The sequence below is a fragment of the Lissotriton helveticus genome, chromosome 6 (assembly GCF_964261635.1).
Source record: "Lissotriton helveticus chromosome 6, aLisHel1.1, whole genome shotgun sequence".
In the NCBI taxonomy this organism is placed as follows: Eukaryota; Metazoa; Chordata; class Amphibia; order Caudata; family Salamandridae; genus Lissotriton; species Lissotriton helveticus.
This window is the reverse complement of record NC_136067.1, coordinates 910533876-910555629: the sequence shown is the minus strand read 5'-3', so window position 1 is coordinate 910555629 and position 21754 is coordinate 910533876. Positions and strand designations below refer to the sequence as shown.

Below are 21754 nucleotides of genomic sequence, written 5' to 3'. Positions count from 1 at the left end.
AGGGATTGAGCTAGTTACTACAAATGTCAAAGAGGACGGCACTGTGTTCTGATCTGATCAGACTAATGCAAGTGTTTTAAAGATGCCTAAGCCAGAGTTATTGGTAAGGATTCCATCAAATGTGTGTCCTGGCTGGTGTGTGGAACCTACTTCCAGTTCAGAGAAACCAAAATCTGACAGTGTCTGCAGAAGATTTGCTGTATCTGTGTCAAAGTGGGTCTCTAAGTGAAAGTTGAAATCGCCTACCACCATGTACTCGGTAGATAAAATGTGTCCCTCTAAGAGACTGCTAATTTTCTGGGAGAAAGCTTGTCTGGCACCCGGTGCTCTATAAATTACCATACCTTTGAAGGACTGATTTTTTTGGACCTCAATGCTGAAGGAGACTGCTTCACAGTCTGGTGAGGGGGCACTGCTGCAGCAGACTACTAGGTCTGCTCTGTGAACTATCGGTATGCCGCCCCCAAGTTTCAGCGGCATATATAATCTGTAAATGGCAAGTCCCTCAGGTAAGGCTGCCAGCACATCAAGATTACAAGCAGGGTAGGCCCAGGGAAGGGGTGTGGGTGTCCATGAACAGCAGGAATTCGAGCTGTGTTTTACCAATGATCTGGCATTAATTAAAACACAGAGCATTATCTCTTTGGATGTTTTAGCTTAAAATTGGAGGCTGCAAGTGTTTAGACGTATATCAGAATCCACACTAGGCACTGTCAGGGGGTGGAACACCGTCAGAAGTGTAGTATTGTGGAGTAAGGAAGTGAAATGTGAAGTGTAACTATAGTTGATGTTTAGAGAAATGATTACCCAAGGGTTCCACCTGGTTTCACCTGGACCCCAGCACAGCTGTCTGTGATAATGCCTTGAATAATTTTGGGAGACACAGAGTGGAGGAGGGATAAGTGGTTCACCTATCTCTGCAATTACTGTAATATGAACTTATGTTACTGCACAAGGAATAGAATGGTAAGATTTATTAGGCATGCCGGCACTATAGTACAAAGAATGTATTACTGCACAGAGGATGCACGAGTGAGGCTCCTTAGCATTTTGAATGCAACCATGGTATGCAACACCATCCACCTCTGCAGACAACAGATGGTAATGTATGGTTTATATCGAGAATGAATCACTCTTTACTCACCTCATCTACCTTATGTCACTGATTGCATAGTACTGACATGGTACTTCTTGGGAGTAACCATGGTTTTCATTCTTAAAAGTGCAACCTAGATGTTTAACCATATGGATTTGCCTCATGAACTGATTTCTGTTTCAACACTTCCTTTAGTTTTACTTGCAATTATTCTCTCTTTTCCCTCTAACCTCATCAGGTTTAAGTAGTATTTTCCCCCTATTACAGGTGCAAGATATAATTATTATCTTTTATCTGTTTCAATGTACTGGACTGGCAATTCCATAATTGGTGCTCATCTGTAAATAAATGTTACCAACCCTATCACTTTTTTTCCAGTCCTAAGGAAGTCTTATGGTTTGTGCCACACTACCACAAAAGTTCAGTCATTTCATTTACTGTAGGGTAGTGTCTGTTGCAGTTGAAGCTAATCAAAATATTATCTTGGGTATTGAATGTGATGTATAGAGCTTTCAAACACCTCCTTGCAACTTTGTACTTTAGTAAGGAAAGAACCATCATATTATTATTCTTGAATTGTCTATAAGAGTGCATTCCATCTACAACATCCCTCTTCAAAGGACTTTAAAAGGCAACTAGTTTCCTTTACTTATGTCCTAAAGCCAGATATTGGATCTAAATTGTTTCATTTTATACATACAGTGTTACTATCTTCCTGTTTATATTGTTTCAAAGACACTGTTCTTCATCAATGTTTCAAGAATTTTGTAATTCATCAGACAGAGTGTTTGTAAACAAAAGGTATATAACAAAATGGTAACACAAAATTAAAATAGGACATTTCATAGGTACAACAACAAATAAGGATAATAATTATGTAGAATGTACTGTAATAAAGGAGGACATTTTCTAAGGTCCATTTTGGGGTCTTGGACGTACATAGTCTGTATGTTCCACAGCTGATGTACTATATGTAGCAAACTAGCTAACCCATCATTGTGTACTGTTTGTTTTACTACATCTGATCTTTGACATCTCAAATGGACTTATCTCATTATTGTTTTGGTTTTTCCTTGCAGGCTGTGGTGTGCTGGCTGTGCTCATAGTTGCTCTATTTCTGGATCAGATTAATCTCACAGAAGGTCATGAAAAGGAAGACAAAAAGCTGACCATGTGCATGTCTTTCATGGCTACCTTCCGGCAACTGAAAGATAAACGGCAATGCCTCCTGATTCCTTTGACAATGTTCAGCGGTTTCCAGAAAGCATTTCTTGCTAGTGATTACACAAAGGTACGCATTGGTATGGGAAAGTGTTTCTCAAGCTTTCTCTTGAAAAATGTGTTCATTAATTGTTATTTGCTTTGTTATAGTTATTTATTGCTTCCAATGCATGCACCAAGATTCATAAAACAAAGAAATCACTTGTTAGGTTTTGCAGACACAGCTTCATCTGTTTGCCAGAGCACAGGCAATCAAAACACATCATATAGAAAGAAGGGCAATGGGTCTATCCCATTACGTTTGCTTGTGAAAATGTAATTCACATTTTGAAGGAGCAATGAATCAGGTAATCAATCAAGCATTTGTAGAGCACACTACATACCCATAAGGATCTCAAGGCGCTGGAGGAGGGAGCTGCTACTGATCAAACAGCCAGGTCTTGAGCATCCTCCTGAAGGTCAGCAGGTCTTGGGTCTGTTGTAGGCTCAGTGGGGGGGGGGTGTTCCAGGTCTTGGCGGTGAGGTGGGAGAAGGATCTCCCGCCAGTGGTTGTTCTTCGGATGCGCGGGACGGTGGCGAGTGCTAGGTTGGCGGAGCGGAGCTGGCGGTTGGGGATGTGGAAGGGAAGTCGTTTGTTGAGGTAGGCTTGGCCGGTCTTCTGGAGTGCCTTGTGTGCGTGGATGAGGAGCTTGAAGGATATCCTCTTGTTGACGGGCAGCCAGTGCAGGTTTCTCAGTTGTGGGGTGATGTGGCCGTGGTGTGGTACATCGAGGATCAGTCGTGCCGAGGCGTTTTGGATGCATTGCAGTCGTTTGATGAGCTTGGTCGGTGGCCCCCGCGTAGAGGGCGTTTCCGTAGTTGAGTCTGCTGCTGACGAGGGCATGGGTGACTGTTCTTCTTGTATCTGTCAGGATCCACCTGTAGATCTTGTGGAGCATGCGGAGGGTGTTGAAGCAGGAGGAGGAGACGTAGTTGACTTGCTTGGTCATGGAGAGTGTTGGATGATACCCAGGTTGCGCGCGTGGTCGATGGGTGTTGAGGCTACCCAGAGTGGCGTCGCCCACCAGGAGTCGTCCCAGGCTGAGGGGTTGGAGCTGAGGATGACGACCTCCGTTTTCTCCGTGTTCAGCATCAGTTGGCTGGTCTTCATCCATTCGGCAAAGGCCTTCATTCGTTTGTGGAGGTTGGCTTTGGCGGTGTTGGGGTCCTTGGTAAGGGAGAGGATCAGTTGAGTGTCGTCGGCATAGGAGATTATGTTGAGGTCGTGCTGTCGGGTGACATGTGCGAGCGGGGCCATGTTGATGTAGAACAGTGTCGGGCTGAGGGAGGAACCTTGGGGTACGCCGCAGATGATCTCGGAGGCTTCGGATCGGAAATGGGGGAGGTGGACGCTCTGAGTTCTGCCGGAGAGGAAGGAGGTGGTCCATTCCAGTGTTTTGTCTCGGATCCCTAAGGCGTGGAGGCGTTTGCGTAGTGTGCTGTGGCAGACGGTGTCGAAGGCGGCGGAGAGGTCCAGGAGGATGAGGGCTGCGATCTCACCGTTGACCAGCAGTGTCCTGATGTCGTCGGTGGCGGCGATGAAGTTGTCTCTTGACGATCTTCTCAATGACCTTGGCCTGGATGGGGAGCAGTCAAATGGGCCAGAAGTTCTTGATGTCTCAGGGGTCTGCCTTGGGTTTTTTGAGTAGGCCATTGATTTCGGCGTGTTTCCAGCTCTCTGGGAAGGTTGCGGTCTATAGGGAGAGATTGATGACGTTGCTTAGGTGGGGTGCGATGGAGCTGCTGGCTTTGTTGAAGATGTGGTTCGGGAATGGGTCTGACGGGGAGCCGGAGTGGATTGTGCTCATGTTCTTGATGGTGTCATCGATGCTCACGCTGGTCCAGGCTAGCAAGGGGTCGTGGTCGATGGTGTGCGGGGAGTCTGTTGTGTTGCTGTCTGTTGGAGCTGTCTGGGTGTTGAAACTGTCGTGGATGTCTGCTATCTTGCGGTGGAAGAAAGTTGCAAGGGAGTCGCACAGGGCTTGCGATGGCGGCATGTCGTTGGTGTTGGAGCTGGGGTTGGAGAGTTCCTTCACGATGTTGAATAGCTCCTTGGTGTTGTGCGCGATGTTGTCGAGGCGGTCTTTGAAGGAGGGCCTCTTTGCAGTCCCGATGAGGCGATGGTGGTTGCGGGTGGCGTCCTTGTGGGCTGCGTGGCTGTCCGGAGTCTGTTTGCTGTGCCATTTCTTCTCTAGTTTCCTGCAGGCTTGCTTGGAGGCTAGGAGTTCTGGGGTGAACCAGCTGGCCCTCTTGCTGGTGTTTCTGTGGGGGGGGGGGTTCTTCAGCGGGGCTAGCATGATGGCGCAGTTGTTGATCCAGCATCTGAGGTTGTGGGCAGCATCATCAGTGTTGGAGGTTTCGGTGGGTGGGCTGAGAGCGAGTGTAGAGTGTAGTTGGTCTTCAGTGATTTTTCTCCAGCAGGGGCGAGGGATCTGTTGGGCGCAGTGGTGTGTCATGGGTTTCTGGAAGGAGAAGTGGATGCAGCGGTGGTCGGTCCAGAGGAGTTCGGTGGTGTGGCTCAAGGCGACTTGGGGGCTTGCGGAGAAGATGGGGTCCAGTATGTGGCCTGTGGAGTGGATAGGCATTTTGTTGAGTTGCCTCAGTCCAAGGTTGGCGAGGTTATCAATTAGGGTTGTCGAGTTGTTGTTGTTGTTGTTCTCCAGGTGAAAGTTCAGATCTCCAAGGAGGATGTGGTCGTGGTCAGGGTGTGCTTGCTGATGAAGTCGGCGATGGAGTCGCTGAACTGGGGTATGGGTCTGGGGGGTCTGTAGACAAGGGTGCCTCTGAGGGTAGAGTTGGGGTCTGTGTGGCTCTGGAAATGTATGTGTTCAGCGGTTCTGAGCGCGTCGTCGGTGCTAGTCGATATCCTGATGCTGTTCTTGTGGACGATGGCGATTCCTCCTCCGACTCCGTTGTTGAGGTCTCTGTGGATGATCTTGTAGCCATCTGGGATGGCTATGGCTATGTCGGGTGCGGAGGAGTCGTTCATCCATGTCTCTGTCAGGAAGGCGATGTCCGGGGAAGATGTGTCGAGCAGGGTCCAGAGCTCAACAGCGTGTTTGCGTGCGAAACGGATGTTCTGTAGGATGCATCGGAGGTGGTTGAGGTCCTTCTTGGCGGGTTGTTCGGTGGCTCTGAGGCTGGTGTAGCTGCAGTTCTGGCAGGTAAAGGGGCTGTATGTGCGTTTTAGGGCGGCCTTGAAGCAGGTGTGGGTCCCTCCGGGGTTGAGAGCGTGGAGTGTGCTGGCATCGTAGCGGTGGTGCTCGTCATGGCGGGTGCGGGGACCAGGGGTTCTGGCGCTGGGTGCGGTCCAGGCGCGGATGGGCACAGAAAGGCTTGCCTTAGAGTCTAAGGCAAGCCTGTCCGCTGTGCGGCCGCTGGTGTGCCGAAGGTGCCTCTAAGGCTTAGACGCACCTTCGGCACACCAGCGGCCGCACAGCGGCCACCATATATTGGGAGGTGGGAGGTGGGAGGCGGGAAGCAGGGACAGCGAATGTGCAGTGAGGGGGCAGGGCCGTAGGGGACACAGCGGTGGGGATGGGAGTGGTGAGGGCACAATCAGGGGCAGCGAGGGGGAAACAGAAGGCAAAAACGGGCACAATCAGGGAAACAGAAGGAAACAGAAGGCAAAAAACTGGCAGATATCAGGGGCAGCGAGGGGGAAACAGAAGGCAAAAACGGCCACAATCAGGAAACAGAAGGCAACAGAAGAATACAAAAGGCAAAAAACGGGCAGAAATCAGGGGCATCTTTCCAATCTGACTTTAAATCATAGACAGGCACTGAGTCAGAGGTGCTTGATGGAATGTCCATCGTTGACATTATGTACAAATTGGACCCAGCTCTCTTGGTAGTCTTAAACACATCTACTGGTTTCAATACCCTTGGCTACAGTATTTAATGTAGAGAACAAAGGAGGTGATCGGAGTGAAGAAGTAGCAGTTACATGGTTGAAATCTTTTGCAGAAAATAAGGAAGTCAAGATCATTCTGGGCAATGTTTCATATCTCCTTAAGAAGGTGCACTTTTGGAGCACAACTATACCCATGGTTGCTACTATGATTTTTCAACATATATGTAAAACATTGCATGATTTATTATTCTGTCAGAATGTTACATTTCACACCAACAATATTGATATACAGTTTGCCCTTAAACTCTTCAACAATAAGGGTGATGACAGAAAAGAGTGACACGTTTGAAACTTGGACCTGAAGGGATGGATTCCAGCTTTCTATCCTTTGATGAGCATTAAGGTTCATTGTAGCCAACAGATAGTTATTACTAATTATACTGATAGTTTATTACTATTGTCCTTGGGGTGTTTGTGTTTGTCCCCTGTTGCCGTGGTATCGGGGTATTCTGACAAATGTGGGCCATGGATATCATTCTTAGTTTTGATAGATTTGTTATTTATTTAATTCATTGGTTTATCTTTTTCACCTTAAATTTGAATTCATATTTATTGGCCAGTAAGTACGATGACTGACTCAAACACCTCTCACTTGGAGCAGCTGGACTCCAGTTCTGCTTTCCTTTGGTCATTGCTTCATATTTCTTTCAACTCTCTTAATACATGGTTGGCTCTGTCTACCTGGTCTTTCACTTTTGATGTGCAGGAACTTTACTTCACGGCCTCTGCGATAGATGCACACTATCAGTGTGCTAAAGGGGGAGCCTATCTATGGCCATCCACACCCAAATACATCAGGAGGCTAAGAATGCTGCACAATTATACTCAGCGAAGTGCCTTATGGTACACACCAACACAAAGAACAATCTCCCTGCCCATCCTAATAATGGGTATTGGCAATGTCAAGCCTCAAAACATGTCTAAGTTTCACTTTAAAAAAAATGTTATGCAGTACCACTAAGCTGAACTAGGTTTCAATGGTTGGCTTACTCCTGGGGCTCCTTCCTTTGGAATCATTTTGCCTATATATGTCACGATTCGGTCCCTGTGCTCTCGTACCCACCACCAGGGGGCCGCATAGTGGGACTTTCCAGTCTTCTAATAAGCTTCCAGCCACTCCCCTGCATGCATATGCTGACTACCAGCCATTTGGATACTTATTGGGAATTGACATCCATTCCCAATCCATGCTGGGTTTTGTAAAAGCCAGCCTGCTTATCCTTGAAGCCAGCCTACTCATGCCTGAAACTCAATTACCCAGAATTCCCTGCTCACTGCTTTGTCTCCACCCCCGCAGGCCAAGGATGGGCGGAGGAATTCCACTCACCTGTGGCTGGCTGCTGCTAGCCTGCTCACACCTGATGCATGTGATTACTGAGGTATCTTTTAAGCCCCAGCTCCCTACAGCCCAGAGTTTGTCATTGTAGTTGTTTACCAGTGAGACCGATCCTTGTTTCCAGTGCTCCTCAGCTTTTGCTATTCTTGTTTCCTGAGCTTTAGTTATGCCTTGTTCCTAACCTGCTGCTGTTTTCCTTGTTCCTTAATTAGCACTGCCTGCTGTGCTACCCTGACCCATGAGCCTTAGTTTTGCTTGTTCCTGAACTGCAGCAGTTTCCCTGAGTTCCTGAGCTATAGCTATTCCTTGTGGCTGAATTAGCAATGCCTGCAGTGCTCTTGTTTCTTGAGTTCCTGAGCTATAGTTATTTTTTGTTCCTGGGCTTAAGCTATTTCTTGTTCCTGATTTGCACTGCTTGCAGTGCTCTCTTAACTCCTTCTCTCCTGAGCTGTAGCTATGTCCTGTTTCTTGAACTAGCACTGCTTCAGTGCTGCCTTGACTCCTGAGCCTTAGCTCACTTCTTGTTCCTGCCCCAGCACTGCCTTCTATGCTACTTTATTTTCTTGATTCCTTAACCTGCACTATTCTCGTATACCCTTGTAGCCTCCCCTTCTGCATATCCCTTTCCAGTCCCTGCCTTTCTTCACATTCTCTTGGTTCTAGTTCTAGTTTGTGTCTTTCTATTCGACTGTCTTACTTCTGTTACCTTGTATGTTTGTTACCTGCTATCTGCCACGTGCCCTGTGATTTCCTTCCTTTCCTGTTAAGCACTCTTCCTTGCTAGCTCCTTGTCTATTGTGCTTGTGTTTAGTTCTACCCCCTTGCTGTTACTGCCTTGCTTGTTCCTGTTTGATCGCCAGGATCCTTGGGCAAAGCTGACTACCTAGCTGGTGTTTCTTGTTCACTGTGAATATTGTCTTTGAGTTACATTTATAACATCACCATAGGTATAAGCTCCACAGACCCTGCCTTTGCATACATATCCTACATGTGGGTATTTGCAGTCAGTATCTGTAACAGCAATTGTGGGTAAGAAACTGAGCTTCAGTCTTACCGTGGGGAGCTCCTGAGTGCTTTACCCCACACCCCCCTTTATTGTTAATGTTGTTTCATATATATGTCCTGCGCATTCGTCCTGGGTGTAGTTATTCTGAATGCTAAATTGCATCGTGAGGGCCCTTCCTTTCCAAGTCTTACCCATCTTGTTCACTTGTAACGGCCTCCTCCTTGGATCCATATTTCTCCTTTGACTCCCTGTTTTATCATGTGCAGCGCTGCTTCCTCTTCCTGTGTAAGTTTTCTACCCAGTTCCCAGTCCTTGCCCAAGTCCCTGACTGTGTTTCCCACATAGGCCCGGACAGTCCCTGACAACATATCTCTACATTTTTATTATGTTTTAATATTAATTGTTCTATTGGTTTGTTCTTTGTTTTGATACTACAATGACTACTTGTACAATATGCAATTGGGCTCTGTATTTTGTTGATCTGACAGGTATTGGGAGCAAATGCAAAACACAGGAAGAGCCAGGATTATATCTTTTTGAAGTCCATGTACTTTTCATGGTTGTCATTGTAGAAGCATTGACTATGCACTCAATGTTTTTTGGTCACAGTCAGGCTGGCATTAATTGGCTTTAGGATCCCTTGTATAATCATCTTCCTCCCTGGTACGAGCTTCTGTATCCGCGCGCGATCTAGCATTTTCATCAGATGTGCCTGATGCACTTTTGCCATACCCCCATCTCACGCCCTTATACATGATCCATTCAATCGTCCTCACATTTTGGCGTTGCAGCAAAAGTAAAATGGATGGGGATCCAGTCCCGGCCCTTCCTGCATTTTGAGTTTGCTGCCAATACCGGTCAGCTAGATACATGGTATCAGGTACTCTGCTATCACTTTGTGGCACTGTTTGGAATTCAAGTAGCTGTACTGCTAAATCTTTGGACAGCTGCTCTGTACTCACGGTCAGATACTTCCTTTCCTCACCCGCTTTCCAATATAACTTCAAGATTAAGAGCTAAGAAGGAAGCCAGAATCTTGTCTACTATCCCACACTACTGTGGATTATTACTAACCTCCCATTATATATTGATTTTTGCATTATTATCCGACTGGTGCAGTTGTAAGTATTTGCTTCACTTTCCATTTTGGCACATTGTTTCATTGTTACACAGTTCTACTAATTGTCTCCTATTATTCATTATGGATCCCCACACCCTACCACATCAGATTGACTGAAATGATCTACAGGGTAAGCACATTGATTTATAGATTCAATATCTTGAAAGTGATTATAACTGTCAATTGCACGCGCGAGTGTTTTAAAACTTGTAGGTGCGCAGGGCGGCTGATCAATAGCGCCACTCGCACTCTCACCTGAATTGCGGCCCCTCTGCCTCGTTCCATCGCGGCTTCTGCCAATTGTGTGGAGGGCGGCTCACTTACCGCGGCTCCTAGTGCCGGTCCGGTGGTGGGAACGGGCGCCATATTGGGAGGAGTCAGAGAGCGCAGGGACCTGTGGCAGCGGTCCAGTCGCTCGAGGCTCCCTCCCATAAAACGTTTGGGAGTCTCTTTTCACTCGTGGATTCCGGGTTGGTGGTAGCAGCCCGGCGCCATTGGTTGAGAGACTGCATAACGGCAGACCTGACTACAATTGCTCTTATTTTAAAATTGTATTAATTTCGGGCCATTTTGTGTTTTTAACTGGTACATTGTCACTCTGTGCAAAGCGGTGATTATAACTGTCAATTGCACGCGCGAGTGTTTTAAAACTTGTAGGTGCGCAGGGCGGCTGATCAATAGCGCCACTCGCACTCTCACCTGAATTGCGGCCCCTCTGCCTCGTTCCATCGCGGCTTCTGCCGATTGTGTGGAGGGCGGCTCACTTACCGCGGCTCCTAGTGCCGGTCCGGTGGTGGGAACGGGCGCCATATTGGGAGGAGTCAGAGAGCGCAGGGACCTGTGGCAGCGGTCCAGTCGCTCGAGGCTCCCTCACATAAAACGTAATGTGCTGGAGGGAGCGCAGCGGACGAGCGCAGCGGGCGCGACGGAGGCGCGCCGGAGTCGCGCTAGAGTCAAGCTCGTCTGCGCTCGTCCGCGAGCGTCCGGGGCTAGGGGCTAAGGACCCTGTTGGTCCAGTAATGTATACATCCGCTGACCTGTTAGCGTTGCGACCCACTATTACCACATGCCCCCCCGTACCCCTTAATACGGTGAAACGGACATTTCGCCTAGGCATTACCAATCCCATTAATATAGCCATGGACCCTGGTTCTAATTACACGGTGCTGGAAAGTACGGCTGGTGCTATTTGTAATTTTAAATGTGTTTATTTAAACACTCGCTCTATGCCCAAACATCAGATGGACATTTTTTTGTTGCTATCCGATCTTAAACCGGACTTACTTTTGTTGACCGAGACATGGCTCACATTGGATTCTCTACCGAACATCTTGGCTGCCTTGCCTGCTGAGTATTACATTATGTCTGTGCTACGATCGGCAGGTAAAATTGGGGGCGGGGTGGCCATCATTTCTAATAAGAAACATCAACTTAGACAACTCTCCTCCTTGGACTTACCTAACGTGGAGAACATTGTTGTCAAGCTGGATACTGTTAATGGGACACTTGTGGTGGTTTTGTTATACCGCCCGCCCCAAAACATGGCTATGTTTCCTGCTATTCTTGCTGAGCAACTGGCCATGCTGACCACCAATAATTCTAAATTACTCTTGATCGGGGATTTTAATCTCTGGTTTGACAATATACTATTAGACCCCCTAGCAGCTGAAATGAAGGTTCTTTTGAGTGATCTGAATTTATTACAACATATAGACACTCAAACTCATCAAAAGGGCCATAGTCTCGATCAAATTTGGTCATTGAACCTACCTATTGATTTTATTGATATTAAACCATGTAGTTGGTCTGATCATTTTATTATCAGTTTCTCTTTTTGTGTTGTGAAAGCCCCCCAATTTAAACTGAAGGCTACCAGTCTGATTCGGAAATGGTCCTCTTTGGACATTTCAAATTTTTTAAATTTGTTAAAGTCTACCTTGCCAGAACAGAGCTTGGATGTGGAGACTACTGATTGTAGGCTTCAAGAATGGCTTAATTTGGCCATTAATGCATGTGTCCCTCTCACTCGCTTCGATAACTCACGCGGTGTGGGTGCACATAGGTGGTACACACCGGAGTTGAGGAAATTAAAACTTGAAGTGAGGCAATATGAGAGGACATGGCGTACTAACTACTGCCCTCATGCTAGGATTGCATACTGCCTAATCCGTAAAGCCTACCAAAAAACACTGCACACTCACAAAACTGATTATTTCTCTTCTAAAATACTTAATGCGACTAATAAGTCGAAAGAAATTTTCAGGATTGTGACTGAGTTGTGCAATGATGAGAGAACTTCTCCTCCAGTTGTCCCCTCACAATCTCTATGTAACTCCTTGAATGATTATTTTTATGACAAGATAGCATCGATTAAGGATACTCTATCTAGGCTGCCAGCTTGCATGCCGATAGATGATACCTTTTTTAACCCCCTTACTTTGCATTCTTTTCCTCTAATTACTGACCAAATCCTCCCAGATCTGCTGACCAGAGTTAAGTCTGGGTCTCCTCAGGATGTTTGTCCTCCTCAAATAATGAGGGAGATTGGTCGGGCAATTCCCAACAGCCTACTTCCTTTGCTTAATAACTCCCTGATGTCTGGGACTGTCCCGGTCAGTTTCAAACAGGCCTTGCTGATCCCTCTAAAAAAGAAACCCGGCATTGATTCCTCCGACCTCTCAAATTATAGACCAATATCGTTACTGCCTTACCTATCCAAAATATTGGAGGCCCATGTGACCAATTGTCTATCGAGTTTTGTGGAAACCTCTGGTTATTTACAACCTAACCAGGCAGGTTTCCGGCCAGGTCATTCCACCGAGGCAGTGATACTGGCCGTTCAGAACACCTTGAGGTCTAATGCTGACGGGGACCTGCACCAGGCCTTGGTGTTATTAGATCTGTCCGCCGCGTTCGACACGGTTGACTATACCATCTTGGTCAACCGTGTCGAACAGGCCGGACTTCGAGATTCGGCTTTGGCTTGGATCAGGTCCTTTATTTCAGAACGTACCCAGTCGGTTCGTCTGGGTTCTTTTACAGCCCCTAAAAATATCTCCTTCTGTGGGGTTCCCCAAGGATCTTCCTTGTCCCCTTTATTATTTAATTTGTATATGCGGCCTCTTTTGTTCTCCCTACAACAGTTTAATGTTGATGTGTACAACTATGCAGATGATCTGCAGTTGGTCTTTGTTTTAAACGCAGACAACGCGGCTGAGGATTTTCGAGCAACCATGTCTTTTATTCAAAGGTGGATGTCGCTAAATCACCTTAAGCTAAACCCGGGAAAAACTGAGCTCATTCTACCTGGGAAGAGTGAGATCAGTTGGAACCCTTGTTTTTGGCCATCGGACATGGGCTCGCCTCCTAAAAAATCTCGTACAACTAAAAGCTTAGGAGTGACTCTCAGTGAGGATCTTTCCTTGGAAAGTCAAATTGGAACAGTGGTTTCCACGGGATTTTTCCAATTGAGGAAGATCAAGAAAATAGCACATCTCCTCACAGGTATGGCTTTAATCCAAACAGTCAGTGCTCTTGTCCTTTCTCACATCGATTTTTCAAATGGCCTCTATTTGGGGGCTCCTATTGGCCAGCTGAAAAGATTGCAATATCTGCAAAATCAAGCAGCGAGACTCATTTGTAAAGTCCCGAAGTGGGAATCGATTAGACATGGACTGGAGACCTTGCACTGGCTGCCTGTGGAGCAGAGAGCAATGTTTAAGGTGGGCTGCATTGTGTTTAAGGCCTTGGAAGGTAAGGGCCCTATCTTTCTTAGACAACTACTGCGTAGATATCAACCCTCGCGCAGCTTGAGATCTGCCCAGCACGACCTACTTGAGGTTCCCCGTTTTAAAAGGAAACGTCAGGGAGGTAGCAGCTTCCAATTTTTAGCGGCCTCATTGTGGAACTCTCTCCCCCTGACTCTGCGACACAGCAGGGACCTCCTCACCTTTAGGAAGACATTCAAAACTTTTCTTTTTTCTCAGGTTTATTGTAAGTAGTGATTTGTGTCTTTTTATGTACTGTTATGTTTGATTCTCTCCAGCGCCAAGAAGCCTTCGGGCGTATGCGCGCTTAACAAATAAAAAATAACATAACATAACATAAAGTGCAGTTAACCATGCACCCTGCATTCTCTGCTTATTTATCATGGCTTGCAAGGCCCTAGTAAATATCTAATTATTTTCTGATTTACTTCCTTATTATCCTCAACCAACCCATTCTATATCATGTTATTCGTAATACTGTGCCTTGATTTTATTCCAGACCACAACGCTCTTAAAACTCATATCCTGATAATGACGTGGTAGTTGCCATAGAGCTCAATACACCATCACATATAGACAAAAGATAGACTCACTGATCCTCTATAGTGAAAAAAACATCAATAGTCCAGAGTCATGGGTCTTGTTATGAGTACTCATCCCTTACCTCCGGACTGTTTTTGCACAGTGTGATCACTATTTAGAGCACTCTAAATACTGAGTACTGTATTATGTATAAATAAATGCTTTGACTTTGGTTCAGTATGTCTTAAGTTAGTGTAGAAATTTATATTCAGATGTATTATGCATTCTCGGACCGAGAAATGTTTGTACTGAAATGAGTCTACCGCGAACCACTGTATTTTTAATTATTAGTAACAGTATGGTAAGTTGTGGCATCCAAACTTCTTTGAGCAGCTCTTAATTCCTGAAGGTTGAATTTCTTGATTCTATTCTGAGCTTAAATACTCCAATAAGTGGCTCAATCTTATGGTTCATAAACCCTTCGACATAATCTTCATCACAGAGACCATGTTAAAAGAATGATTAAGTGACTCACTTATCAAAGCCCTTCCCCCTAGATGTTTGCTTCAACCAGAAAGGCAAAAAAAGTGTTGGCAGCATTCCTTTCTCTATTAAATCTATTTTTTCTACCTCCTAGTAATACACCACAATGTGATCCTTCGACTCCGCGCGCTCTGTTACGGGTGCTCAGCATGGGGGCCGGATCCTGGCCCAATTCAACAATTTTCACACCAAGGATGCGGCACTCATGTTTTGGATTTCACACTTTTTAGTTTATTTCAACTTCATGCTTGGACCAACGCGTTTCAGCCTAGCCTAGGCTTTGTTCACGGTCAACGTGAACTAAGCCTATGCTAGGCTGAAACGCGTTGGTCCGAGCATGAAGTTGAAATAAACTAAAATGTGTGAAATCCAAATCCCGAGTGCCGCATCCTTGGTGTGAAAAAAAAAATATATAATATATATATTCCTTCTCGTCTTACATGTTCTTGTCGTTTAATGTACTATTTCAGATGTTGGTGAAGTTATAACCTCTTTTAATAGGTCTCAAACTTTCCCTACAGTTTAGGAGATTCGAACTTACATCTGATCAACTACCAGGTCATATGTATTCAAGAATTTACTGTTTCATTCATACTACTTGCAACTACATTCTAAGGTCTCTATTCATATAGCAGGTTAGCTGTTTGTTTTAGTAATCTCATTTGAAAATGACATTATGATAGTCAATACTGTAATGTTCGGATGAACAGGCGACTATCATATTGAAATCCTAAGGCTCTGTGCCTCACCTACAAGCTCATCGTTTATGGGAGAAAAATGTCACTGGATGATTTTCCCCTATTTCGGATGCACTTTCAAATCTGGCTTACTTATAATGGATACCTCTTTCAAATCTGGGGAATTCTGCACACAGGTCTCTAGCCCGCTCCACCCATTTTCACCCATTTACCAACTACTGGTTAAATCTTGAATAGAATCTGCTTATTCGTATAAAAATGTTCTCTATAAACTTAAATGTACTTCTGAAAAAGCTGAGTCAGTGGTGGCACAAATAGCACCAAAGAATTAAACTGAATACAAGACCTTCTTGAAAGCCTATACGCAGGCTATACGCCAGGTTTCTTCTCAATATTAATTTTCCAGAGTACTCAATTTTATTACAACCAAAAGGAAATCTTTACGACTGTTGATGGTCTTTCTGGTATTACTTGCTTAACTCTAGCTTCTTACCTCACATTTTCTTTTCCAATGAAATTGCCACCTTTTTTATCTACACTCCTATCAAATTCAAAAGCAAAAATTAGTTGATGTGGCATAACTAAACTTCACATAACATAAGACAACATAATGTAACACAATTTTATCGCAGGTTTTGAGTATGTTTGTGCAATTTTTGCTCTACATGAGTTTAGATTCGGGCTCCAGTGCAGTTAGTCATCTTGTGTCTTTTTTGTCTGTGCCTTCCTTTTTGTTATGTGATTGTCTCCATTGTAGCCAGTAAACAGTCTGGAAAGAGTTCCTGTTGGGGTGGGGTAGGTTTGCTGAAAAATAGATACGACCTATCTGTTCATACCACGATGACCACTAGCTATTTTGAAATGGAGGTTTTTGAAGGATGTGAAATTTACCTGGGTTTTATGACAAACTCACTATGCCGTAGCCTTACACAAAGAGCTGGGCATTTATCAAGTAACAAACCATACAATAAATTGGAAAGAGTATGAAGATTGTGTAAGTGAATCTGATTACTCAACCCATGCTTGTCATTTCGAAAATGTTGCTCCTTTCTTGATTTTTATGCCTATATACAGCACTATTAGGAGAAATTGCCTGTTAACAGTCATGAGGGGTGTAGAGGTAGGGCCTGTGTAAAAAGTTTTATGTTTGACTGAAAAACTTAAAATAGTTTTCTGTGCTTCAAGTTACATAGCTAAGGCATGCGTTGCACACATTAGATATGTAGCTATGAAGATGTGTAGATACATAAATAAATATGTAACAATATCTTTTGTGCTTCGAGGGACATATGCTGTATATTTGCACAAATCGTTCAAATAAGAATTTGAATAATTGTGTGTGGCATTATTTAACATATTTTATGTAAATAGGGTAATTCTCGAATCTTAATATATTGTGATGTCAATTTATATCTTATATGATATGTACATGGTTTTAAAGATTTGTTTTAATAATTTCAAAATAAAATTCAGCCAGCTTTGTAAAAAATTGCTGGAGAACCTTAACCCTGCCCGATAAACAGAGATAGTATTTTGTCTCACAATGAAATATAATTATAATGAATGGGAATACTCCTCTCAACGAGATTCATCACTTAGAATGGCATGCTAATGCCATAGATGTCGCCTTACTCATTCAATGGTCAGTTCAGTGTTACTAGATCTTCTATGAGCTAGATTGGAGCTCAAACTATTACGTCCATTTCTTGCCTATTGGGCAGGCAGCCACTGCCAATGTGGGTCAATGAATGCACTTCAAATATGTCAACATGTAGCTAGTAATGTATAAGATCCAGAGACCTGCTCCGATGGAACATTTTATTCTTCATTCTACTTGCAACTCTTCATCTTCGAATTTCCTGGCACAATCCTCTTTTCTTTTTTCCATCAGTGCCTTTTCCTTTTTTTCATCACTTTCCCCTCTCACTCCCAGGCCTACCTTCTCATTCTCCTTCCTTCTGTACATCTTGCCCTTCCCTCAAGCTCTCTTTCTCCTTTACAAATCCCTTTGCCCTTCTCCATCTTCTGCACACAATACCCCTCACCCTTGATTTCCTGCCGTTGACCCTTCTTATTCCCTCACCCATACTCCCAGTGTCTGTTTCCACAGTGCTTCTTTGTTTCTGTTCCCCTATCCCTATGGCGTGTTCCTCCTCCCTCTGCTTTTCTCTTACGCTCATTTCCCAACCTTTGTTCATCCTTCTTCCTTTGGCGCCACTAACATTTTTTCTTCCCTCAGCTCTTCTCTTCCTTTCCTAAGCCATTCTACTTTCCTCTTCCATTTCTATTGTGAAACTACAGACCTGGATGCCACAAATACACATATGCAGACTGCAGGGAGTAACCAGTGGTTAATTTGTCAAAAAATAAGTCCCGGAGCTCTCATCAGGAGGCAGTGTGCACCAGCCCATTTCTCCTGTTAGAGCTGCCTAAAACAGAGCCAACTACTAACCATAAAAGTGAGGAGGGAGTGTGGCATAATGGCCAGAGCAGCCGTTCCGAGCTGGGCAATCAGGATCCAGTCTCAGCATCGGATAAACATTCTGTGATTCAGAGCCGCGGCATCTCCGGGGGCCGCCTGATGAGCACTAGCCAGGCGGAGGCAGCCGTGGTCATTAAGGGATCTCTGGGCAACCGTGACACCTGGCTGCATCAGTAGCGGCCGAGTGCTGATGGAGAGAGAGCTGCGAATTGAAGATGCCTTCCCATCCATCGGAGCTGCACAGGTAACAAGGCTCCCTCAGCACTATCACACATTTGTACTACAGAGGACTGGCAGACACGTATTGAGGGCCATTGCAAAGGACAACAAAGGATTTCGGGTGCGGGAGACGATATACAGAAGTCTCTTATGGCTGATCTTGACACTGTGGTACGCTCCAAATTGCCTTTGCGGGGTCTCAATTTTTCTGAACTTTTAAATATTGACTCTGGACTGGCACCCATTTTTGAATTGCCCGGTGGCTAACACCTCATTTTGGGCTTCTTCTACCACCACTAGAAATAGAAACTGTGTGCTTCTTGTCCTGGATGGCAAAACTTCTGGAATGGCCTGTGCTAGGTTTTTACCTTTAGATGGGGCAAACTCATGGCCACAGAGAGAAAACAGTCTGTTCCCTAAACTGACGCTGTTTGTTCCCATTTAGTACTCTTTCTTTCTTTGTCTATTTCCCTTGCTCCTATCCCCTCTTCCCTGAATCTTTCCCCTTGCCTGATACTCTGCCTAGCCCCCTGCCCTTTGTTGCCCTTTGACTAAGCAATCCTTCTCCCCTTGTTGGGGAAATATCCAATATTTATACTCTGGAGTCTCAGCGAACCAGCTGAGAGAGTCCACAGCGCAAAGAGAGACACTCACAGAAGAGGTATGGTATGGCACCCCTTGCCAAAGCACTCCCTCTCCCCTTTTTGGGGAAGGATCCAGTATGTAGGCCTTGGAGTCCCAGAGACCCCTCTGAGAGAGTCCACTGCGTTAAGGGAGCCTCTCGTAACAGAGATGGGGAAATGATACGACTTCCCCTAGGATCACTCCTTACTGGACTTTGGACGCAGCTTTGACTCTTTTACCGGTGTGTGTCCCCTTCGCCCTCCCCCACCTCATTCCTGGCTGTTACTCCCACCCTCCCCTCCTCTTTCCCTCCTTCATTCACTGTCTACTTCCCCTGCTCCTACTACCCTCCCCTGATTCACTCCACTTGCCTGCTTTTTCCCTTACGTATTTGTGCTTATTGTTTATCTCGACCTTACATGTAACTATGTTGCCATGCTCTTAAAACTGTGTAACTTTTGTAATGATGTAACCTGCAACTATGATCTGATACTCATGTAAAGCACTCTAATACCTCTGGGTCTAGCCAGCGCTATATAAAACCTTTAAAATAAATACATTAAATAAAAAATCTCCCCGTACATACCATAAATAAATGTATCCTTATCTGGTATTCAAAAGCCCCGGTGTTGATGATTAAGTGCCATTGCTGAGCACCGAAAACCACAGGCTCAAATTAGGCACTGACCTGCTTAACGCAGGCCATTGCACCCCCTGCAGCACAGGGGGCCCCCAGCCCTTCAAAAAGCCCCAGCCCTTTGAATGGACCTCCATTCAGCCTAAGGCCAATGTATATCTGTGAGATACAGGAGACAGAGGGGCTCCTCATCGCATTTTGTGGTTGTGGGTCATCAAGTTACAATACACTACTGGCAGACTGCCCTGTTCCCATCCATACAGAGTACACTACTGGACTGAGCAACTGTCCATTCAGCACGCACTGTCCCATTGCAGTTCAGCGTCTTTCAGTGTTAACGGTATACTGCCCAGTTCTGGGATTTGGGGACACTGCAATAAAAGGGTCACAATGCCGTCCTTTGTAATTAAAAAGCATATGGCATCCTCAACCTCACTTCTTTTGTGCCCTGGGTTTGGTCATTCCTATCATTCAAATACATGTTTATGGTAGCGCCTTAAAAATAACCTTTGCTTAAGAATGTGTAACATGGACTCACAATTCTAAACAATGAATGTTTTTCTTTCCTTCTCTAAGTCCTACGTGACCTGTGCTCTGGGGATACAGTTTGTGGGATATGTGATGATCTGCAGTGGTGCCACCAATTCCATCCTCTCAATGCTGGCTGGAAAGCTTTCCGAGTACACTGGCAGGGTCGCCATGTTTGTACTAGGTAAGAATCTCCATGTGTACAGGATAGTGAATGGTTGACGAAAGCCTGAAGGAACATCTCGGCTTAAATCCTTCTTGTGTGAAAAAGCAACACCCCTTTGCATCACATTTTATTCCACAAAATGCATAGGTATATATATTTACTCTTTGCAATTCTATTTATATTCTGTTTAATGCTTGTAAAGAATCTGAATGGCAAACTATGGGAAAGCAAGGTCCCTTAGCTATATTGGCATATAGCTATCTGGAGTTAAAAACAGGTCGACGGTATACTTCTTGTCTTCACAGATTTGTATCTTGTTTGTCACATATCATAAATAATATGCACAAATTAATTAAAAGCATTTCTCCTTTTAACTGTACACAAAAGGTAAGATGCACAACAATGAATAAATTATTAGCATTTGAAGTCCAGGGAACATAGTGAACCTAATGGAGAGGAAGAGTATGCGGTCACTTAATTGGTTCCTACTATGGCATGATCTCGTAAGTTAAATACGATCTGATATACAACACTCCATTCAAGGAATATAACATGGTTCAAAAACTGACAGGTTACAGCAATCATACACGCTCATGCCATGTCGCAAACAACAGTAGTTACAATAGTAGAACATTGTAGATGATGACATCCCTCTACATGAGTAATGAAATAGTAATATAGGCTCCTTAGCACCAAAGAACTGAGATCTAAAAGAGGGCCTTCAGAACTCTTCTTTAATTGCCACTAAAATAGGAAGCTTTACATACTTTTCAGAAATAAAATAGCTTTGTCCCCAACTATTACCTTACCAATTGTATTCAAGACTTGATACAAAATGACACCTTTTCATAATGGATGAAAAAGCTGAATTCCTCAAAACAAGATTGTCATTTATATGAAAATCAGCTTTTGTTAATTTTTACAAAATACAAGCAAACACCATTTTCATTCCATACATACTGCTGCCACAAATAGAAAGAATCTGTAATTTATGTCCATTTTCTTTGTCATCAAATGTGAGGGATGTTTATCATATGGGAATAATTTCTGTCTCAATCATGATACAGATAAATGCCCACAAGCTATTAACTCAACGGGGCCATTTTCAGGCCCACACACCTACCCAAGAATATCCACAATGAAGTAATGAACACACCCAACATGTGAAGCAGGTGCAACATCATGGTAGGGATTGCAGGAACTATTTATGGAAAAATTGTAACAAGTCAGGGATGGGCACACTTATGTGACTTATAGTCCATGGTTCATTGACAACCCCATATGCTCAAACGGACTTCTCAGACACGTGCTCAAACACGTCCATTTACTCAACCACAGACACACCCAAACACACACATATATGCATTCACCCACACAGATGCACTTCACCCCAACGCCAACGTGTTTTTTAATGCCATTGGTGCTGTAAGTCATCCTTTTTTTAATTTAAGATGCTTTATTGATAGGATAAAAACAATGTAAAACATCAGTACAAAGTAGTAGCAGGAAAAAAATAAAGATGACAACTTGGAATGCAGAACAAAAGCACAAAAGTGCAATAACCCATGAGATAAAAAAGAAAAACTGTACTTAGTAACAGGAGCATTTTGGAGAGAACATTTTTAACAGAATGAAAAAGAAGAGAGGAAAGAAAAGAAGAAAGAGAAGAAAAAAGAAAAAAAAGGGGGAAAAGAAAGAAAAAAGGAAGATGAAAAAAGAAGAGAAACTTCAGTAATAAAATTACCGCAAAAAGATATATAACAATTAAGTGATAAAATCAACAATAAGTCAAGTTAACTTTTTAGATAAAAAGTAGTTAGGGGTAACCATAATAAGT

At 44.3% G+C, this 21754-nt stretch overlaps 1 protein-coding gene across 4 annotated transcripts in view; it reads left to right on the top strand.

Annotated features, from left to right (window-relative positions):
- The window catches only part of LOC144763193 (protein unc-93 homolog A-like), a 518977-nt gene that overhangs the window by 451157 nt on the left and 46066 nt on the right, over positions 1 to 21754 (top strand). For all 4 annotated transcript variants that reach the window (XM_078648557.1, XM_078648556.1, XM_078648555.1 and 1 more), the window contains 2 exons: positions 2176 to 2387; positions 19800 to 19935. In XM_078648557.1, coding sequence (XP_078504683.1) covers positions 2176 to 2387; positions 19800 to 19935 — 348 coding nt within the window. The remainder of the gene's footprint in view (positions 1 to 2175; positions 2388 to 19799; positions 19936 to 21754) is intronic.